This window comes from Homalodisca vitripennis, chromosome 6 (genome assembly GCF_021130785.1).
Source record: "Homalodisca vitripennis isolate AUS2020 chromosome 6, UT_GWSS_2.1, whole genome shotgun sequence".
Lineage (NCBI taxonomy): Eukaryota > Metazoa > Arthropoda > Insecta > Hemiptera > Cicadellidae > Homalodisca > Homalodisca vitripennis.
This window is the reverse complement of record NC_060212.1, coordinates 29928157-29950026: the sequence shown is the minus strand read 5'-3', so window position 1 is coordinate 29950026 and position 21870 is coordinate 29928157. Positions and strand designations below refer to the sequence as shown.

The 21870-nt window shown below is 32.3% G+C and overlaps 1 protein-coding gene across 2 annotated transcripts in view; it reads left to right on the top strand.

Moving 5' to 3' along the window:
- LOC124364168 (clavesin-1) overlaps positions 1-21870 on the top strand; it is a 37566-nt gene that overhangs the window by 8190 nt on the left and 7506 nt on the right. For both annotated transcript variants that reach the window (XM_046819445.1, XM_046819444.1), the window contains 4 exons: positions 3541-3632; positions 4729-4885; positions 7436-7629; positions 18492-18602. In XM_046819445.1, the coding sequence (XP_046675401.1) occupies positions 3541-3632; positions 4729-4885; positions 7436-7629; positions 18492-18602 (554 nt within the window). The remainder of the gene's footprint in view (positions 1-3540; positions 3633-4728; positions 4886-7435; positions 7630-18491; positions 18603-21870) is intronic.

Genomic DNA, 21870 nt, shown 5'->3' with positions numbered 1-21870 from the left:
ACTTTTTAAACCCTTACAAACAAATGTATCACATACAAAACAAACAGCAAATTATCACAAACATTAGGAAATTCGGAAGACAATAACTCATTCGAAAAAAAAATCAAGAATTTATCAAATTAAATGCAAAGGCTGAGAGAAATTGTACATTGGCCAAACAGAAAGGAACATCAAGACTCAATTCAAAGAACACTTTTATATATAAAACATGGAAGAACTGAAAAATCTGCTATTTCGAAACATGTATTGAATCTGGATCATCTCTAATAAAAATTTACGATTATTAAAATAAGTTACAAACACAACACACTTGCTTGAATGCTTGGGTAACATTTTATATAAACAAAAATCAAGAAAAAACTTATTTATAATGTAGAAGGTCCTATTGAAAATTCAATTCTACTCTCATCACAATTCATAAGAACGTTAAAATGTAGTTACATTTAAATATGTTGTTTATACTGACTAACCATTTTTCCAAATACTTTACCATATGCTATTTTTGTACTCATTGTTTAGAAAAATGTTATGAATGTTAGAAAAAATTTATGAAGTTGCCTGACGATAGAATCCCTAAGAGGCCTAGAAAAATTAAATTAATATTGGAAAATGTGTTGTAATTCACTAGTAGTATTATATAATCAAGTATACTTAACTTTAGAAATAATCTTTCACATTTCATCGAAGTAAACAAAGTAGTTCTCCACTCTATCTTTAGCCAAAATTAAGTGCCCAATATTCTGTCACTGTATACGGTATCATAATACAATATTGTATAAGCAATAAATTAAATCACACAATTTTAAATATAAACCAAACCTATTTTGATTGCAGCAATTTGAAACTATTTTACGAATTTTCGATAGCTGACAGATATTATCTTATAACAATAACGTCTGACAAGAATATTTCATATTGTTATATGTTATAAAAGTACACTACTTTCTGGATTTAGAAGGCACTCTTCCTCAGGTTGGTGTCAAACAAGCTAATACATAAAGTTAAGCAGGCACAACAATATATAGCAATGTATTACAAATTTGAAAACATGTTGTGCTTCAAAAACACGTTCCGTAGAACACACTACACTTTATCTAAAGAATATATTCACTACCCGTTATTTTTCAACCGGAAGCTGTTCTTGTGTTTGAGTCCAATGTCAGATGCACCCTCTTTGACCATTAATAATGTACACAACTTAATACTTGTTTTATAACAAAAATTGAGATAGATTACTTCTTAAGTATTTATGGCAGGATGAAAAATGTTATTGTGGAAGTCATTAAAATTAACCAAGGAGTGCGCCATACAATGTGTCACGTGACAGCCAGTGCCGTAGCTAGACAGAGTGGCGCCCCCCCCTTCCCGGTGCGTTGTGCAATACGCCCTTTCTGTCTGCTCTAGTACCCCCCTCCTACCTCTCCGTACCTTCCCGTATCTTTCTATATATAGCATACTTTCTCGTCAGGGTATATTTGTTCTTATGATGTATATATGCTTCGAAGTTGTGCAAACAAGTGATATATTATGTCAGGTTAAGTGTTAGAGAGGGCTTCTTAGCCCTAACTTCGCCTGGTAAAATAAGACATTCATTACTTTTTACTTTTTATTATGTAAAATTTTTAATATTCATAGATCATGTAAAAAGAAAGAGAAGACATTGTTTAACATCTAAATTTATTTATTCATTATCTTAGTCAGAAAAATAAGATATAGAAAACCTATAGTTAATATAATTAACAGTAATTGAAATATGTTTCAGCCAATTTGTTCAAGTCCATACTAAGAATCTGTAATGCTCTATACTAATCCTAAACGTCTTTGCTCAACCCTTGTCAATCATTTGTTCAACCTTTACTTGCCAAGCATTTCGGATCTGTTCTGTCAACAAACAACCAACAAGGTTCACAGTAAATTCCATTTAATAAAGGCGAATAACAAAGCCAAAACCTTTCGAATTTTTGGCCAGTTTTAGCAGCTCTTTAATAAAAATTACTTGTAAAAGATCTTTTGCTTGTTAGGTCCTTAGGAAAAGGTCCTATGGGCCTACATGGATCAGAACACAAAATAAAAGTTTTATCTTATTCTTGTAAGACAGAATTGTCATGATGAGGGGATGCCAATGGAAAATCATATTCTTGTTTTGAAAAGCTATAAATTTGTTTAGTAGCAAACGTCTTTATGATGTAAGAAATGTAAGGTAAGGTTATCTTTTGTAAAGTAGATTTAATTAGGTAAGGTCATTTTTTACATTAAATTAGAGTTATAAATGTTACGGATTAGTTTCGATGAGTTAGATTAGATAACGGATAAGACAGGTTATCTTCGATAAAATAACTTACACTTATGCAATACCTTAACTACTTATGTGTTTTGTTAAACTTAACAATTTTTATAATTCTAGTATATAATACAAAATGATTCGGTTTTGAATGAAAATAATGGATGTAAAATTTTTACTACATGCACACACGCGCGCGCGCTCGTTTATTCATCCCGTCACTTTGGTTATTGCTATACATGTGAACGGCAGACCAATACAATATAGATCTAGATCTACTGATAAGAAAACGATTACTATTACCTACAGTATTGTACATAATACAGTTTATCCCAATATCTAATCGATAGATATTATCGATAGTTCCGATATTACCCAGTAACCCATTGTGCGATTTAATATCACAATTTGACCTAGAAAAACATTTGTCTTTTAACGGCGTTGTCGCTTGCGTCATGGTTTGTTTTCATTGATATTTGTTCAACCTTTGCTCTTAGATAAATAAGCCATAAATTATGTATAAAAATTAATATATCAACGAGTGAATTTAATTGCTATTGTGGACTTCAAACCAACTGCGAAACGTGTATCGTTTAATAGCTTCTAAATATAATTTGTGACATTGATAATACACACAAGTGTTTACTAAACCCTGTGGGCGTAAACAAGGCTAAAGTGCCATTGTGCTGTAACATTGAACATTCCATATTTCTTTCTCATGCTAAATTTTACACTGTATATTTCAACTTGTTCAAAACAAGACGCTTATCAAGTCCACCTCTAAGGTCACACTATATCTCATTTTGCATACTATCGGTAACTAGTGATAATGAACTTTCATTTCCGTAATGGTTTTGGATCTAATACTATTTGGCATAAAACCACAACATTTATCAATGTAATAGTAAAATGTAAAAGTAAATTGTTGAAATTTTGAATTTTGCCGCATCAAATAGACTTTTATCTATGAATATGTTTACAAAGTTACTTAAACGTACACGTTTGTGTTTATGATTTACATGCGGATATGTCTACTTAACTATGCTGCAACATTAGATTTATATCCCTCATTAAACATTCGATATTTTCACTCTAAATATATTATGCATTCAACAAAGAGTCTTCCTTACGTTAAGTACACCTCTCCTTGACAATAAAATCTCTTTAATTAGCAACATGTCTATTTATGAAAATAATTCTAGCATTATGCGAGAACATGCACACTTAAAGGTAATAAAACTTAATTGTACAAATTTCAGAGAGTGACAAGCTGCACTTCAGAGACGATGACGATATTCTAATGATCTTCCTGAGGCCAACAAAGTTTTACCCAGAGAGCGCTCTTGCTCTGGTGAGTAATCACAAATTCAATTTGCTCTCAATTTTCCTATTACGTATTGTTTGTGACTGTGCAATCTGAGGCTTTAACGTGGAATCATTTATCACGATATTCAGAATAGGCTCATACCATTACTTGTTAGCGTGCAAAAATCCCATGCCCTCACTGGGATTCGAACCCGGATCCCTGAGATTGTTAAACCGTGACGCTAACCACTCAGCTATAAAGGACAGCGATTTGTAGATTTGATTTACTCATTCAATCCAAGCCAAGTTTTATTTTGTAACAAATAAATATAACCATATAGTTGTGTTAATTTGAGTGAAAATAAAAATCTCACAAAACTTTCAGGGTTCATATATTATTATATTATCTAATTCTTTTCTCAAATCAAATTCTAAACTAATTTGAAGCCTTTGTGGTTGATAAATACTGTATCAAGAATAAGGATATCTCATAATGTCCGCTTTGTTATTTCTGCGCTGTTGGTTTGCGAATATATCTGAAACATTCGTAGTGCTTACACACTGTGTGCAGTATTTCTAATCCCATAAAATGTAACATAAACATTTTATACTTTTATTTAATTTTGTGTAGTATAATAGTTTTTCAAGAAAGAAGCATGCATAATTTGTTGTACTTTTTGTGAGTATTATTGAAAGTTCTCGTGTTTTTGCTTACGAGAAATGCAGGGTACATTTTCATAATTCAAACAGGCTACTTCTATTCTTTCAGTGCTCTTTTAATGTTGAAAGATGATCCAAGTGAGGTTATCCACAATATACGGGATAGCCTCTAGGCTTCATATGTTTGAACCACTTTGATGGATTAGTATTTATCAAGTCTTGTTAAAAGGTTCTTTATTGAACCCTGCTGGTGACGAAGAAAGTATATATTTTCACTGTTTTAACTTGTTGACCTTATAAATTCCTGTTTCTAATATAAAGTCATAAATACCCTCCACTTCCCAGCATTTATAGAAGAGACCAATTTTTGCATATGTGGAGGACTTCGTAATACTAACAATGTAACTTTCCATCGTGTTCAGATGTTTAAGAAGCCAGGATTCTTCTGTCCTAATTAATCCGCTTTCCTTCCATGCCTGCAGATGAGGCGGGTTGCGGAGTTCAAGCTGAAGAATTCGACGGTCCTTGAGAACCTGAATGCGGAAGCAGAGAGGCAAGCCCTTGTTGGCTCCAGGGTAGTTAACGTTCTCGTCGACAGAGATCAGCACGGTCGCCGCATTCTAGTGGCGAATGTTGGAGGTTAGTACCTAACGCTTAATCATTTTTTAAGCTTATTCTGGTTCCAAAGCCTAATCTAACTGTTCAAAATTTTTTTACTTTTAATCCTCCAAGATTGTTTAATCTTATTTCCGTTAATTTAGCACCATTAAGTCGTTTTTTTAAGTTTAATTAACATTGTTTTTATTCTCATTGGATAATTGCGAGTACTTTATGAGAATTGTTGAATAAAATAATAAATAATTTGCTTTTTAGTTCGCATTTATTACCTTTTATAGTTAATTCCAATATTTCTTATTTTTACGTCCATGACTTGTTTTATTAATTTGGTATGAATTTCTTATTAATATATTATTTATATTAACTCAATACTTCTTTGAGTTTTGTTTTATTATGTTAGTTTAATCTGGTGTGCATCCTTCATAGGGCTTTTCCCTATTGGATGTTCTATTTTATTTCGCAATTACTGAATTTTGTTTTTGTTGTAAGTTCTTTTTTTGTTAAGTTACATTTAGTTTGTTTGAAGATTATTTAATTGTTTTTAAGTTTGTAAATATTTCATGATCGACGGTTTTATATTGTTTGATGTTTTTTGTGTGTATAAATCTCTTGTAAATGTTGATAATACTGTGAAATAAAACATTTTTGAAATTAAATTTAAAGCGTTTTCAAGAACTTAGAAACTTTGTATTTGTTACTGGATGGTCAACAATGCCATTCCAAAATCTCTTTGTTACATTTTTTAAATTACAACAATAGAAACATTGTTATCAAACAAAGGCCTTGAGGTACAATGTACGTGAGAGGTCGCCCATTGTCTGCATATACAACCTAGTCGCAGATAAGTCACGATTCCGATGATTCTAAAAAGTATCATCCATTGTCTTGAGTCACTGCCTTCTGTACTTCGGACTTCATTCGTTAGATCATCACTTTTTGTTTGATATGGTTTCCTTGAATAAGCACAAAAGCGTCTAAGATTACCATTGGGTTTCTTATCAAATTGCTAATTAATCAGTCAGAGATATCAACGCTGCTCTTGAACTTTTGACGCAGAATCTATCTTTCGTATTTTTTTCTTTTGGAGCAGTAGCTAATTGATTAGTTAAGAAAAAGTTTGCACTAGCAGAAACGAGGTTATTTTTTTCCCATTCGTACGCTTAAGTGCATGTTCTAATGAAAATTTCAAAGCGAAAATCACTTTATTGGATCATTGCGATAACGTTAAATTTATTGCTAATAGGTTATCCGATAAGTAGATATGAACATTTGTAGTTTTTTGATTTATCACACTTTTAAAGATTCAAATACTTGTCTTACTACTCGCAAAACTTTATCAAATCTTGACTAGAAGGGCATCTTATTTAAGAAGGGTAGTGTTTGTCAATCCAGGTGTACAGTATTTTGCATATATTATTTTACTTTAGTTATATTTTATTCAATGATAAATAAAGGTGAGATTTAATAATGGGTATGATGCAGACAATGCTATATCACATTTGTTATAGTACTGTTTGAGGTGTATAGTTGACTTAATAATGTCAAAGAGTTGTATACCTGACTCAGCAAGATAGGTCTCGTTCTTCCAAATCTTCAGCAAGTTGGACATGTCCTTTGCCCTTATATGAAGTCCATTGCGAAATAATAGATATTTGAGTGAGTTGTCATGTAAGTGTACTAAGTAAATGCATCAGGGTTTTTGCAATTGGCTGAGTCATAGAAATATTTATGTTAGCAGAACTGATAGATATGTGGATTTAATTGTACAGGGTTATCGACCTAGACATGAGTGATCGATTTTGGATGGCTAAATAATCATGCAACTAGATATTGATTTTAGGATGGGATTTAAAGTACCTACCTAAATTAGAATAAAATCGTATTAATAGTCTGGGCACAACATAATTTCAAGAGAATATTCACTTCAATGAATAAGTATTAGCCAATACGTAGTTCGTTTTTCTCTCTGAGTTAATTTGCTCACACTTAAAATTATCAATTATTAAATTAGGAAATAATTACAATGGCAGGATCTTATGAGACTTGTGATAAGGATCACAGAAAGAACCAGGTAAGGATTCTTGGGTACATATGTAGCACAGGGATAAAAGGTTTACTTGTAAGCCACATTGTTTCGACTAATATGACTTTAATATTATCTGAAATTTACCATGTAATTTCTGATATTTTTGGTAGAATTATAAAGATATAATTGTTCAACCTATGTTTTTAACCCACGAAGCTCTTTCAAATTACATTTAAGTTGATCTAACTTACCCACGTTTATAACTTACTCAGTTATGTATTTACAGATTACAAATTTATGTCCGTTATTTTAGTAATTATGTAATAGCAAGTATTGGTTCTGAGCCAGTTTTAGCAAGTCCTTTATGAATCCAAAACCTGTTATCCTTTACATAACGTGACTATGGTGGGAAGGGTTGATTCAAGTTTAATCTCTTCAAACGAACAAGACTCCTGATCACAGGGGTCAAGCCTATGACAGCGTTAGAGGAAGGTGAACTGTAGCTGAACTCATCATTTGGACTGTAATCCTTGTGGTCATTTCAGGAGCTTGGGACACAACGCTGATCAGTTCTGACAACCTGTTCCGGCTTTTCTACATGATTCACCTGGCTGCCATCCTGGAGCCTGAGACACAGGTCAGGGGGGTTGTCGTGATCCTGGACTTTGAGAACTTAGGCATGAAACAAATAGCCGCCATGAGCCCATCCTTCTCCGCCAACCTTCTCAACTTCATACAGGTAAGATGGATTTCTATCTGAAGTTGTTCTTATCAAATCTTTCAGTGAGGGCGAAAATACATTTGATTTTTAGAGATCGAAAGAAAACTAAGGTTCGTAATTCTGTATTTTACATCAATATGATTTTGGTTGATTAATATTCACAAATCAGCCCGCGTGTTTATCCATATGATTATTTTGATACGGCTTAAAGTAGCAAGGTCATATTACCCTATGGGTTTGTCACAAGACAAGGCAGTTAATACTGTCCAGGATAAATGCAGGAAGTCACAAAAGAGAAGTCAAAGAAACAAGAAAATTTGAGCATTTGTAAAGTTTTATTTCAAATTTGGATGAGCCTGACACAATTCTAGATGAAAAACGAGTTGCAGCTCTTTTTGTAAACAAATCTAAAATTTTAGCTCTAGCATGTCCTATTCTGCAAATATTACCTTGGGCATTTTAAAAAGCTCACAGGCAAGAAAAGCATGCGATTTAGGAAGTAATATTTCTTTAGTGTATTAATATAGAACTATTGAAGCAGAACAAGGATCGTGACAAGTGGTTTTAGCAAGGGACAAATATTTTCTTTTTTATCCCTCCTCTTCTATCGGAACCTTGATAAAATTTCAAATTCTAGTGGTTACACATGTTTGTTTCAGTCAGATCCTTAAACTCGTTATTTTAAAAAGCTCACAGACAAGAAAAGCATGCGATTTAGGAAGTAATATTTTGTTAGTGCATTACTATAGAACTATTGAAGCAGAACAAGGATTGTGACAAGTGGATTTATCAAACAACAAATCTTTTTTCTTTTTATCTCCTCTCTTTTCCCCGGAATCTTGATAACATTCCAAACTCTAGTGGTTACACAAATTTGTTTCAATCATATTCCTAAACTCGTTAACACCACAAAACACTTAAAACTGTTTTCCAAAATATCCGGAGATGTTGTTTGTATTATTGAGAAGATGATTAGACATAACCTATCCCTATAGTTTATTCCCACAGACAATTGCTATAAGATAAGGAACCACCACACTTTGTAGCAGATTCACGTGTCAAGTTCAACAAACTACTTGATCTATAGACACAGTGAAGTGTTGATTGTTCGGGTTTGACAGGTTCGCGTACACACGAGGACCCGGTTACCGTGAACATGTGGACTCTCTTATCGTTGGACTTTGCTCGCAGATGATAAGCTCGATTGCCTCTTTCTTCTTTGCTGACTGATAAACTAATTCTCTCGCTGACAAATTGTTTACATTATCGAAGTGGACCAAAATCACCTTAAATGGCGATTGGTACGAAACTATTTGGACAGTTATGGACTACGCAAATTCCATATTCCTTCCATTCTATAATCAATCAATCGTCAAAACTAAAACTCTATTTATATATCATTTCAATCTTATCTGATATTAGTGAACGATCTACAGGAAGGGGAGCCACTTTACTATAAATTCCAATTCATAAATCAACAATTTTTAATGGTTTGTTTACTGTTTAGGCTTTTCAATTTTGGAAAACTATCCCTGATGATATTAGAAGTAATGAAGGTCGTGCATGCTTCGGGAATGAGGGTTAGGGTCTCTACTGTTCTGGGGAGGGCGATGAGGCTTGCGGCGTGAGTAAGGCAAAACAGTGTGTTAGAGCGGTTCAATTCTTTTGTTCTTCTTACTTTCTCTTTTACATTTTTAGCGTTTTCTTTATCTTTCAGTAAGAGTTATACTATTAAGCTTATGAGTTATTTTATGTAATTTTATTTACATTTACTATTACGTATAACTACGTACAGATTTTACAGTTTGTATTCAATTACTGTTAATTCTTTTGTATTTCTATGAGGTTGAGTGGTAGTGAGGTCTTCACCGTCCTAACTTCGTCTCTTTATTACAAGCATGTTTCTTTCAATTTTATTTAGTTAGCTGGAGAGCTGATATTTTTAGGCTGGAATTCCCACATTATGCTCACGAATTTATCAATTTAAAGCCTCTCACATATTTAATATTTGGTGGCCATGCGTGAGTGAGTGTAAGGTTAGAAAATGTTATTTATACCTTCTATATTTACCTGATTGACTATTTAGTATTATAAATGAACATAAGCTATAAACTCTTTGGGTGAAAAGTGGGAAAGTGTGCTGTCTCCAGTCTCATTTTCAAGAGCTGTAACTTTCTGACACTTACTACGTTGTGATTAATTTGACGATTGAAGGAGGTTGACATTCTCTTTTCGGACATGTACCATTTTTCAGTGACACAATACATTTCGAGTTGTAAAAATCGAATCTCTTCCTGCTGTGGATAACTATCCTAACACATAATTACAATCATAATTTTGGGGCTCTGCGTATTCAAGAATCACCACAAGTATGTTGTATGCCACCCTTATTCACATTATCTCTATAATATGCACTTAATAAAAAGTACACTATTTATTATTATAAAAGGAGAATACAGGTCTTAATAGGTTTGCACGCAATAACCAACCGCTGACAACTGACCGGTGGCCAATAATAAATGCAAACGTCACGGCACAAACAAAGGTGCGGACAATTAGGGATTAGGGAAGAGGTTTATTCGTTCATTCCTGACGAACCCCTTAAAACAATAGTGTGTAGATTTATTATAAATATATGTTCTGCAATACAGTATATTCATTCAGAATAAAATTGTTATAAATCAGAATTGTTATAAACCTCGACGACTTTGGGTTTAGTTCAATATACCCAATGTTAATATCAAATGGTCACCTAACCTCATTTTTGTATAGTATACACACGGTTTGTATATAATTGTAATCGTTAATTCATTTTTTCGTGTATCCAGTGATTCCATTTCCAAAAAACGTGCACAGAAAGTTGTTACGTGCAGTGTTATAATTATTTTTATAATTACGTAAATTGAATATAGGAACGTCAAATTATCTCGTTTGGGTAGGTTAGGAGGAATGTTTAAGGATTTATTTAAGGGTAGGGTACGATAAGCGGACCGGGTTTTTATATCGAAATTGGCAAACGATATTATTTAATTACAACCATCGATATAATCAATCGATACTGATTAATTATTTTGAACAATTTACCTAAAAAACCTATATCAACAGCTGTAAACACTTTCAAATAATACACGTACGGTAATATTTCAATTTTACATGTAAGTAACATTTATTATTAAAAATGGCAGTCAATTTTAGAAAACTACACGACATTGCTTTGAAAGATGATAAGACACGTTTTAGTGGCTTCAACATTTTGGACTCGTACTGAAAACCACACTATGTGAAATTTGTGGGAAAGAAACAACTGTTTCTGTGAGAGGAGCAAATATGGTCGTCTTCAGTTTTCATAATTTTGGTTATAATAATTTGTTTGATCACTCTAAACATTAAATTCATATTTAAATTTAAAACATATGATTGTTATTGAGGACTAAAGATACTTTTATATTGATTGATAGTCTAGGATTTGAGATGCGAATATTAGGTATCGATGATTACATTCTTCAATATAAAAAACCGGGTCCGCTTATCGTACCCTACCCTTTATTTAATTGTCACTGATCGGAGCGGTGCCCCAACTTTCCATTTTGAATAATTTTCAATAATTTGGTATTCAATTTTGATTGAAATTCTACTTGGTAACCCAGCGACGTAAAAACTTTATACATAAATCAGTGTTCCATATTCAGAAACCATATGCCTTTTAATATGAGCTATCTATATTATATTTTAAACAATAAGGACGTTAATGACATAAATAATACAGAATTCTCATTATGAATGATAATGACTATGAAAAAATTGTAATTCTTGTTAGGGAATAAAAGCGAGATAATTAAAAAACGTTATAAATTATTTACGTGACCTTAACATCTACAGAAAATCTTATTTTATTCCGAAAAATGTCAATAATGAATTTAGAAGGCAAATAAGATATGAGTATAATTTTTATTTATTTTCTTAATTGTCTACATTTTTGAATTTAATCACTATAAAAATATATTCAGTAATACAATTATTATGTAATCATTTATTTAATCCTTAAAGATTTCACCGTGACATTTTCTTTTAAGTCTTAAGTACCGAATTATATTAATGTAATCTTTGAAGAATGTTAAAAAATTTCAAATAATGAAAAAACTGAATTTTTTAACGCTGGTCAAATTACTTTACAAACCATCAAAGACGTATATAACCATTTAAATATGTTGCTATGTAAATACATAAAAAATCAGATTTTGGCTATATGAGAAAATATAATTTTGATACTAATAAATAATTTAACTCGTTTTATTATAATTATTATAGCAAATTGTATAATAATTACGATGGGCAGGCTGCCACGTGGAGACGGAATGACGGCAAAAACTGCCTCAATGGCATATAATTTTCGCCTAATTGACGGATAAAGGCTAGGGGTCACTTCTAGTGTTATCGCCTGCAATAAACACGGTTATTGAAATATGAAAGAGAGTTTTGTGTGTCAGACCATAGAAGAATGTCTGTGCAAAAATATGATCTGATGAGTTAAATTTATTCTGTTCACAATGAAAGGTAGCTAAAACAGTTTATTATACTTTTTTAATTTTTATCTAGTGATCTGAATGTATAAGTATTATTATTATATTATCTCTCTAAAGTAAGTATGTACAGCTTTTGGAGTACGCCACCTCACGAATTGTGTAACAGGCTTCACTGAGATTGTCTATAGCTCGTTTCATTCTCGAGTTGTCATGCGGGAATACAGAGAGAAAAATTATACAGAAAAACGTGTATATCCCCTCCCAAACAAAAGAGAAATTATGTCAGCCTTCAATAACGCTCAGCCAAATTCCACGGTTGGACGTGCACCATCATATAACTCATTTTTGTATACGTATTAAAAATGGAGTTTCTAGTAAAATTATACAAGTCTGCGGATAATGTTTTTGAACCATCTAGCCCCATGATTCATTCATTTTTTTATTTATTCAGTTATGTTTATAGCAGTGTTTAAATAATAAAATTTCCATTCATGTACAGCGCAATTTTTCGCTAAAACCTATCTTTTTCACCGACTTTTAACGTAGAAAATCCTATCTATTATGTTTTCATTTTTACTTTATGATTACAGTACTGAGTATAGGCACGTTTTCCCCAAAATACTACATATGTGTTGAGGTAGCCAAAATGTGTTATATGTCACATGTTAAAATCTCATAATTGTACTCAGATTTTTGCAAATTTATTTATGCAGCTATTTTCTCGTTGCCATCTTCGTTGCCAATAATAGCAATGTAGAAACCTTTGCTTGAAATCTCATGGGGCGACATGCACCATCATTGAACTAAGTATTGCCTAAATAGGAATTAAGATTTATTCAATATTTCACGATTGATAGGCTTCGCTAACGCTCAGCCAAGAAAGGTAAAAAATTACAAAAAAACTTGTAATCCTGTCAAATCCGGTTGTAAATTTTTGACTTCCACAGCTAATTATAATTATTGGCATTATTCATTCTTCCCGTAAGAGGCTGAGCGCCATCTGTTCTCTAAAGAACAGGCGAAATCTCATGAAGAAGTCTTTGAAACTGCCATTCAAAAGTTTAAGTGGGTACTATTTTTATGGTCACCCGAGCTTTATTTAATTTCTTATCGCACTTTTTAAAGTGATATTGTATTTCTTGAACGTTGCTTGCGTGTAATTGATTCAATTGATCTTGAATTCCATTTTGCTAAATAAATATATAATTATTTGGTTGTAAATTTTTGACTTCCACAGCTAATTATAATTATTGGCATTATGTAAGAGGCTGAGCGCCATCTGTTCTCTAATGAAATCTCATGTAGAAGTCTTTGAAACTGCCATTCAAACGTAAGTGGGTACCATTTTTATGGTCACCCGAGCTTTATTTAATTTCTTATCGCACTTTTTAAAGTGATATTCGATTTCTTGAACGTTGCTTGCGTGTAATTGATTCAATTGATCTTGAATTCCATTTTGCTAAATAAATATATAATTATTTGGTTGTAAATTTTTGACTTCCACAGCTAATTATAATTATTGGCATTATCCATTCTTCCGTAAGAGGCTGAGCGCCATCTGTTCTCTAAAGAACAGGTGAAATCTCATGAAGAAGTCTTTGAAACTGCCATTCAAACGTTTAAGTGGGTACCATTTTTATGGTCACCCGAGCTTTATTTAATTTCTTATCGCACTTTTTAAAGTGATATTCGATTTCTTGAACGTTGCCTGCGTGTAATTGATTCAATTGATCTTGAATTCCATTTTGCTAATTATTTGGTTGTAGATTTTTGACTTCCACAGCTAATTATAATTATTGGCATTATTCATTCTTCCCGTAAGAGGCTGAGCGCCATCTGTTCTCTAAAGAACAGGTGAAATCTCATGTAGAAGTCTTTGAAACTGCCATTCAAAAGTTTAAGTGGGTACTATTTTATGGTCACCCGAGTTTTATTTAATTTCTTATCGCACTTTTTAAAGTGATATTCGATTTCTTGAACGTTGCTTGCGTGTAGTTGATTCAATTGATCTTGAATTCCATTTTGCTAAATAAATATATAATTATTTGGTTGTAAATTTTTGACTTCCACAGCTAATTATAATTATTGGCATTATTCATTCTTCCCGTAAGAGGCTGAGCGCCATCTGTTCTCTAAAGAACAGGCGAAATCTCATGAAGAAGTCTTTGAAACTGCTATTCAAAAGTTTAAGTGGGTACTATTTTTATGGTCACCCGAGCTTTATTTAATTTCTTATCGCACTTTTTAAAGTGATATTCGATTTCTTGAACGTTGCCTGCGTGTAATTGATTCAATTGGTCTTGAATTCCATTTTGCTAAATAAATATATAATTATTTGGTTGTAAATTTTTGACTTCCACAGCTAATTATAATTATTGGCATTATCCATTCTTCCCGTAAGAAGCTGAGCGCCATCTGTTCTCTAAAGAACAGGCGAAATCTCATGAAGAAGTCTTTGAAACTGCCATTCAAAAGTTTAAGTGGGTAATATTTTTATGGTCACCCGAGCTTTATTTAATTTCTTATCGCACTTTTTAAAGTGATATTCGATTTCTTGAACGTTGCCTTGCGTGTAATTGATTCAATTGATCTTGAATTCCATTTTGCTAAATAAATATATAATTATTTGGTTGTAAATTTTTGACTTCCACAGCTAATTATAATTATTGGCATTATTCATTCTTCCCGTAAGAGGCTGAGCGCCATCTGTTCTCTAAAGAACAGGCGAAATCTCATGAAGAAGTCTTTGAAACTGCCATTCAAAAGTTTAAGTGGGTACTATTTTATGGTCACCCGAGCTTTATTTAATTTCTTATCGCACTTTTTAAAGTGATATTCGATTTCCTTGAACGTTGCTTGCGTGTAATTGATTCAATTGATCTTGAATTCCATTTTGCTAAATAAATATATAATTATTTATATGGCGTAGTAGTTTTTATTAAAGTACTGTACTTTGTAGCCTTTAGTAATACGATGAACTGATTGTAAACCTTTTACATGAAATTACTGAAAGAAGAATACATGAGATCAGGTAGTCAAAATTTATTTCTCGGCACATATCGCATACTATACCTTATTGAATTTCAGACAAAGGTTTACTGTACTAGTATTGAGATTTTATATAGAGACAATACAATGCAGTGACGTACATAGGATAATATTTTGGGCAGGGCTGACTCACTGGGTAGTTTAGGAGGTATAAAATATCTTTCAAAATTAAAAGGGGGCTCGGAGATCTTTCCCGGAAAAATTGTCGATTTTTAAGTCGTCATAAATGTGTTCCAGCTTACAAAACAGTACGGAGCGCAATTTAGTTATTGCCTGCAATAGTTTCAGAGGGGGTCTAGAGCCCCCTCAGGCGCCCCGTTATATACGCCCCTGAACAATGCCATTATTTGTAACAACTGTTATTGTCACTCTGGTACTGGTACCAAGCTGTGTATGAGTGTTTATTTACTACTCTGATCAGATTGGCTTATCTTATGCTATGTAATTACATAAGATTGTATGATAGTGGCCGACTATTAGGCGTTACTTATTATATTCATTTGTGTCTCAATATACATTTTTTACTGAACCTAGTTTGACGAACTATACTAGAAACAAGTACGCCTCACTATGAGTTGCGTAGCTGGCTACGCTGAAACTGCATGCAAAATTTCAGTTCCACAGTTCATTTCATTGCTGTACAAAGAGTTACTATGTCACATGCAATATAATTGCACACAGTTTGTTTACATATTTATTTTGTTTACTCTGCGAGTTTCTCGTTGCCATCACGGTTACTTACAAGACCAATGTGAATCGCTAACGCTCAGCCCATGGAGTGACATACACCATCATCGAACTCAGTATTCCTTCTATAGAAATAGAGCTTCATGCACAATAATTCTAAGTCAGGTTCGTTTCCGAGATACCTTGCGGACAGACATACAGATAGACAGACAGACTTCGCTAACACTGATCTAATATGAAAAATAAAAAAGTGCATCGAAATCAAAAGCGAAACGGGTTAATTCTGTTGTTATAATTGTGGAATGCCATTTTCCCGCGATGGTGTCGCTACATTAGCGCAATTGTAGCAATAGACAAGCAAGATGTAGCATTTAGTTCTAACACTTTATCACCGCTACATCTTCTCTGATTCATTGTTAGATTTTGAGACTTAAAATAGTGCAATCGAATTTTAGTTGGTTAATTTGTTTTTAGTTTTATAGTCCCGTCCTAAGATAACGTCGTCTCCGAGGCGGAAAAATAATTTAATAACGTGAAATAAACGTGAGTGATAACACTTAGTCGAATATCATGGACGGACATGCATGATTCGCTAACGCTCAACCAAAATCCATGGAGGGACAGACACCTTCATGCCAGTGGCGTAACTAGCACTTGCCCTTGGGGGGGGGGGGGATGAATCTGACTGAACAGCACAACACGCCGGGGGAAGGGAAGGTATGGAAAAATATAAATAAAAATAAATTATGTATCCCCTAACTCAAAGTATAAAATGTTACTGCTATATCTGAAACAAGTTGGATGGATGGTATACGTATAATATTTAAATAAGAAATGTTCTGTTATTAATTCTCCTTATAAAGAATTTTAATTTTAATAGATTTTTACGTTTAAAATGTAATATTAATGATGATGTAAGAGATTTAAAAGGATAAAGAGATAGTAGACATATAGCATTGCTTATAAATTAAACACGACATTTCGAAGACTGGAATCTGTCTTCTTCATCAGTTTTTGTATATTAAGACATAAATTTAAGTATGCAAAAAGCAGCAATTCACTACATTGATGTAAAGACACAAAATTCAAAGTAAATACCAAACATCGATGTGCGTAAAAACCTTCAACCAGAAGAAGAACACAGATTTAAGTTCTCGAAACGTCGTTTCAGCAGTGGTAAACGTCCTTGGTTCTGTTGTTCCTACGGTTATTATGAATGTGAACAGAAGGATAAAATCTTTTACCTCCGAAACCTAATCAAAAATGTAACTTACTGCTAAATGATTTTTATTTATTATTGTTACAAGCTTGTCGACCTATGTTTATACCAATGACAGAATTTATTTTTGTTGCGTAAATTTATTTCTTAAGAAAGTTGTTACTGCACAAGTAGCCAAACAAATGTTTACCTTTATCTAAAAAATCAGGAAACTCTGGTCTTCAAACAGGCGAATATTAACGCGATTTTACAAAACTCCTTCAATACAGCCTAAAGCTGCTCTACTTACAGCAATGTTAGAAGTGTGGCTTGCAATATATTGCACAGGCGCAGCGTGTTTGATTGTTGAAACAAAATAATAACTATTCCTAGCTGTTCTTAAACTGGACTTTGCCCATATACAGTGACGGATCCATGTATGCCATTGCTACTCCGAAATTTAAAAAAAATTGTTTTTATGGAAAAAACTTAATCATTCTACTATTGTAACCATAAAAAATAAAAATTTGTTTCATTTTATGAATTACACTTTGAGTGTAAGTGCCTCTAAAAATGTTGTATTTTGTTGTATTGAAATGCAACATTTCCTGTTTTTAATAATGATAAATTAAAATTCAGGTGTTCCCCTCCGAAATTTAGAACTGAATCCGCCCTTACACACACACACACACACACACACACACACACACACACACACACACACACACACACACACACACACACACACACACACACACACACACACACACACACACACACACACACACACACACACACACACACACACACACACACACACACACACACACACACACACACACACACACACACACACATATATATATATATATATATATATATATATTTTGTATTTTTTTACGCCAAGGTTTATATAATTATATGTAATATTGAGATAGCAATTTTGAAATAGTTTAATTTACCGCAAATTTGTTCTGGGTTATTACCATTTCGTTTTAGCAATATCATTGTTTTTTTTTTGTGTGTGTTATACCAGGAATTTTCACATTATATTCAACATGATATTTAGTTACATTAAAGATTTTCCTTTAGCTCCTCACTGACAGATCTTCTTAGGAGATATAGTCGCAAATGACACATAAAAATATTGGTTATATATTAACACAAAACGTTTTTTTATAATTTATAATCAAACCTTTAAAAACTATCATCTTTATCAACTTTAAAAACTATCCGTCCTGGACTTGCATAAAATAAAATATTGAAGACGAGTATTAACATAAATGTTTTCAAGAGAGCATATGACATTATCATCGTTGTCAGAAATAACACATATTTTAAATTTGGATTCAACGAGGATAATCTATTCAAATTTGAACAAATATAAACCGCAATAATAAATTTCACGTATTTTTTTGTTCCAGGATGCTATGCCATTACGGCTCAAAGAGGTTCACATAGTGAAGGAGCCCTTCCTCTTCAAGATAGTCTGGAGCATCTTCAAGCCCTTGGTCAGGGAGAAGTTAAGAAATAGGGTGAGTACAGTTTATTTGATCAAGTATTCATTAAACAGAACTCTGAACTGAATTACAACAACGGTTACTTAGAGAGTTAGTAAAACTGCATGTATAAACAAAAATTTCATAAACATCAATAATTGAAAATTCTTTGTAGAGAATAATAGCTACTGCGGTAACTTTTATTATTGTACCTCAAAAAGAACATTTGATGTGGTAAAGACCATACCTCCTATGAAACTGTTACTAATAATTGTAATTCACTGTTACTATATATTATTATAATGTAGAAGTACGTCACGCTAGATGTTGCATAACAGACTTTCAAACAGTCCAAGTCTATTTCTCATATAATTAGGCTACACACGTCGCATGTTAAAATGTCATATGATTATACTCAGTTTGTTTGCAAATTAATTTATTCTGTTATTTTCTCGTTGTCATCGTGATTACCCATGAGACCAATATAAAATATTCGCTTCATCTTATTTAATGTTGTTCATATAGAAATGAAGATGCAACATTTCAAATATATAGGTAATATTATTTTCGAGGGAATGTGCGACCAGGTAGACATACAGACAGAAATAAAATTTTCCAGCCTCGCGGGTGATAGACTTCGCTAAAGCTCAGCCAATAAGAACACATCTGTTTTTGAATCTATACACACACATTCCTCTCACACACGAGATTTCCAAGTAATCACTTTACCGAGGGTTTACCCGATGAAATTTACTTTAAAACGACCGATTGAAAACTCGTTGGCAAAGAACAGCATTCGCCTTTGAACACTCATTATAGAAATTTTAAAACTGTTTGCAAAACAACAACATATTCAGAACATAAGTATACTTTTAAAACATTTATAAAATTTCTTTTTCGAGGAATTAATATGGCTTATTTACATTTTGCAGCTCATGTCACTTAAATTAAACAAAGCTAATTAAAACGTATTTATTCAATATCAAACTAACATACCTTTTTTAATTTTTAGATGTTATGTGCTGAGAAGCATCCATATTTAGTGTCTCTAGACCGGGCACTGGCTATGATGTAGTAGATAATAAAAATTATAAAAAAGAATTACAATTTTATTATGAGTTCTGTGGTCACTTAGTTATCTTACGTTTTTAGATCAATTTGTTGCAATGTTACATATATAACTGGAAGTGTATTTAATCAAGTGGTTGGCTTCCTAAATATTATGGCACGTAAATCAGTATTTATTTTGAAGCTATCTTGAAATTAATTGTTTATTTGACAGACATAATTATTGATTTTTTTACTTGATTGGTTTAGTTTAGAGTCCATGCAACTTTTAAGCCCTTCTCTTTAAACCTACTAGTCACAATGGTTGAATGAAGACCATTTTTTAATTATGTGAATATATACTCGTAGTTACGTAAATCTTATACTGTGTAGTAAGTAAAGCGAAGTTTGAGACGAGGCTTCTGTTATTTTTATATAAACCTTTGGAGGACACACTGTTTTAGGACGAACGATACTTTTGATAAATGACACTTGTTATAAACCGTTTTTGATCAAATGCTACTTGGAATAAACTACTTTCTATAAAATAATACTTCAAAAAAATATTTTTTGGATAAATTATTTTTTTTATAAATAATTACTTTTACTTCACCAATCAAACTCGGGATGAACCATTTTTGGACAAAAGTTACTTATGATAAACTGCTTTCTATCAGATAATACTTATCATAAACTAATTTATATAAAATGATCTCGGAATAACATATCAATTACTTGCGATAACACATCAATACATTTTCGATAAATTATTCTCAAGATAAATAACTTCCAGACAAATAAAACTTGAGATAAACTACTGTTCATCAAACAATACTTGGCATAAGATACTTTCTATCAAACGATACTTGTCATAAATTACTGTTCATCAAATGATACTTAGAATATATACATTCGGATAAATTGTTCTTCGCATAAGTAACTTTCAGACAAATCGAACTTGGGATAAACAATTTTCGAACAAATTATAATTGTCAAAAACTATTTTTCATCAAATGATGCTTGGGATGGAATGAATGGAATGATATTTGAGATAAAATACCTTTCGGAAAAACTGTTCTTGGGATACAAAAACTTCCAGACAATGCAAATTTGGGATAAACCATTCTCGGACAAATGATCCTTGTGATAAAATATGTTCTATCAAGTAATACTTGGGATAAATCCCTTTAAATAGTTCTTGGGGATTATCAATTTGTGACAAATCATGGCCAAGATAAACAACTTACGGAATAATGACTCACGGGAAAAATAGTTGTTTGCAGGATTGACAAAAAAACACATTTATATATGGACACGATAATTTGTTAAATAAGTGCTTCTTGGTTCTCTCTGTCCACGATGAATCAAACCAAACAAAGCGCAGTGCCAAGTCATAGAGTTGCGCATCTTTACGCTAAACATTTATGTTGAACCCAACTCACAAACAGCGCCGGATGTTTGACTATGATTTGACTAATCCTATAGAGACTGTGGTGACATGTTAGTTTAGGCACTAAACAAATCTTTAATTATTCAATGGACCGTCTAATACGCGTCATCATTCAGTTTCTAGGGTTATTGTAGTAGTAAATATGTACGGATTTAGATTTAATAGGTCTCAAGTTGATTTGGACTTTTAGAGTGCAAAATTTACGCCCGATAATCCAACGAGTTCCAAACAACCTTGACAAAATAAATTGGGTGTTTAGGTGTAATTAAATATAAACGCAGGAATATTTACATGTCTACTCAATGGGTCTTGCTTACATTTATTTACTGAAACCCAATGAAGAAATCAGGCCAAATAAAAATGGCTAAAAATAAATGTGTGAATTTTTTACAGTAAGTGACATTTTTAAAAGTCAACTATCACTAAATAAAATATTTATTAATTAAATAACAATTATTTTTATTTGATATACATTTTAAGAAAATCACATTTTAAAACATTTGTAACCTTAATTTCCTGTTTTAGTAGATACGAATCAAATTTTATTTCAAGTTATCGTTTATGTACACACTGAAAATATGTCATATCGTTAACTTCAACAGTTTTTTTTCATGCCTGGTTACAAAATTTTCCTAATTTTACTAAATCTTCAAAAATAAAGCATTTCTGCAGCCAAAATTGGTACTTTGGTATTCCGTAGGGCACCCCTATATACTACTTGTTATTACGCTGTGTAATTAGGTTTAGATTAGGTTACCATAAATATGTTACAAGTAGTACCAAAGTTAAAGATAACATTTACGCGTA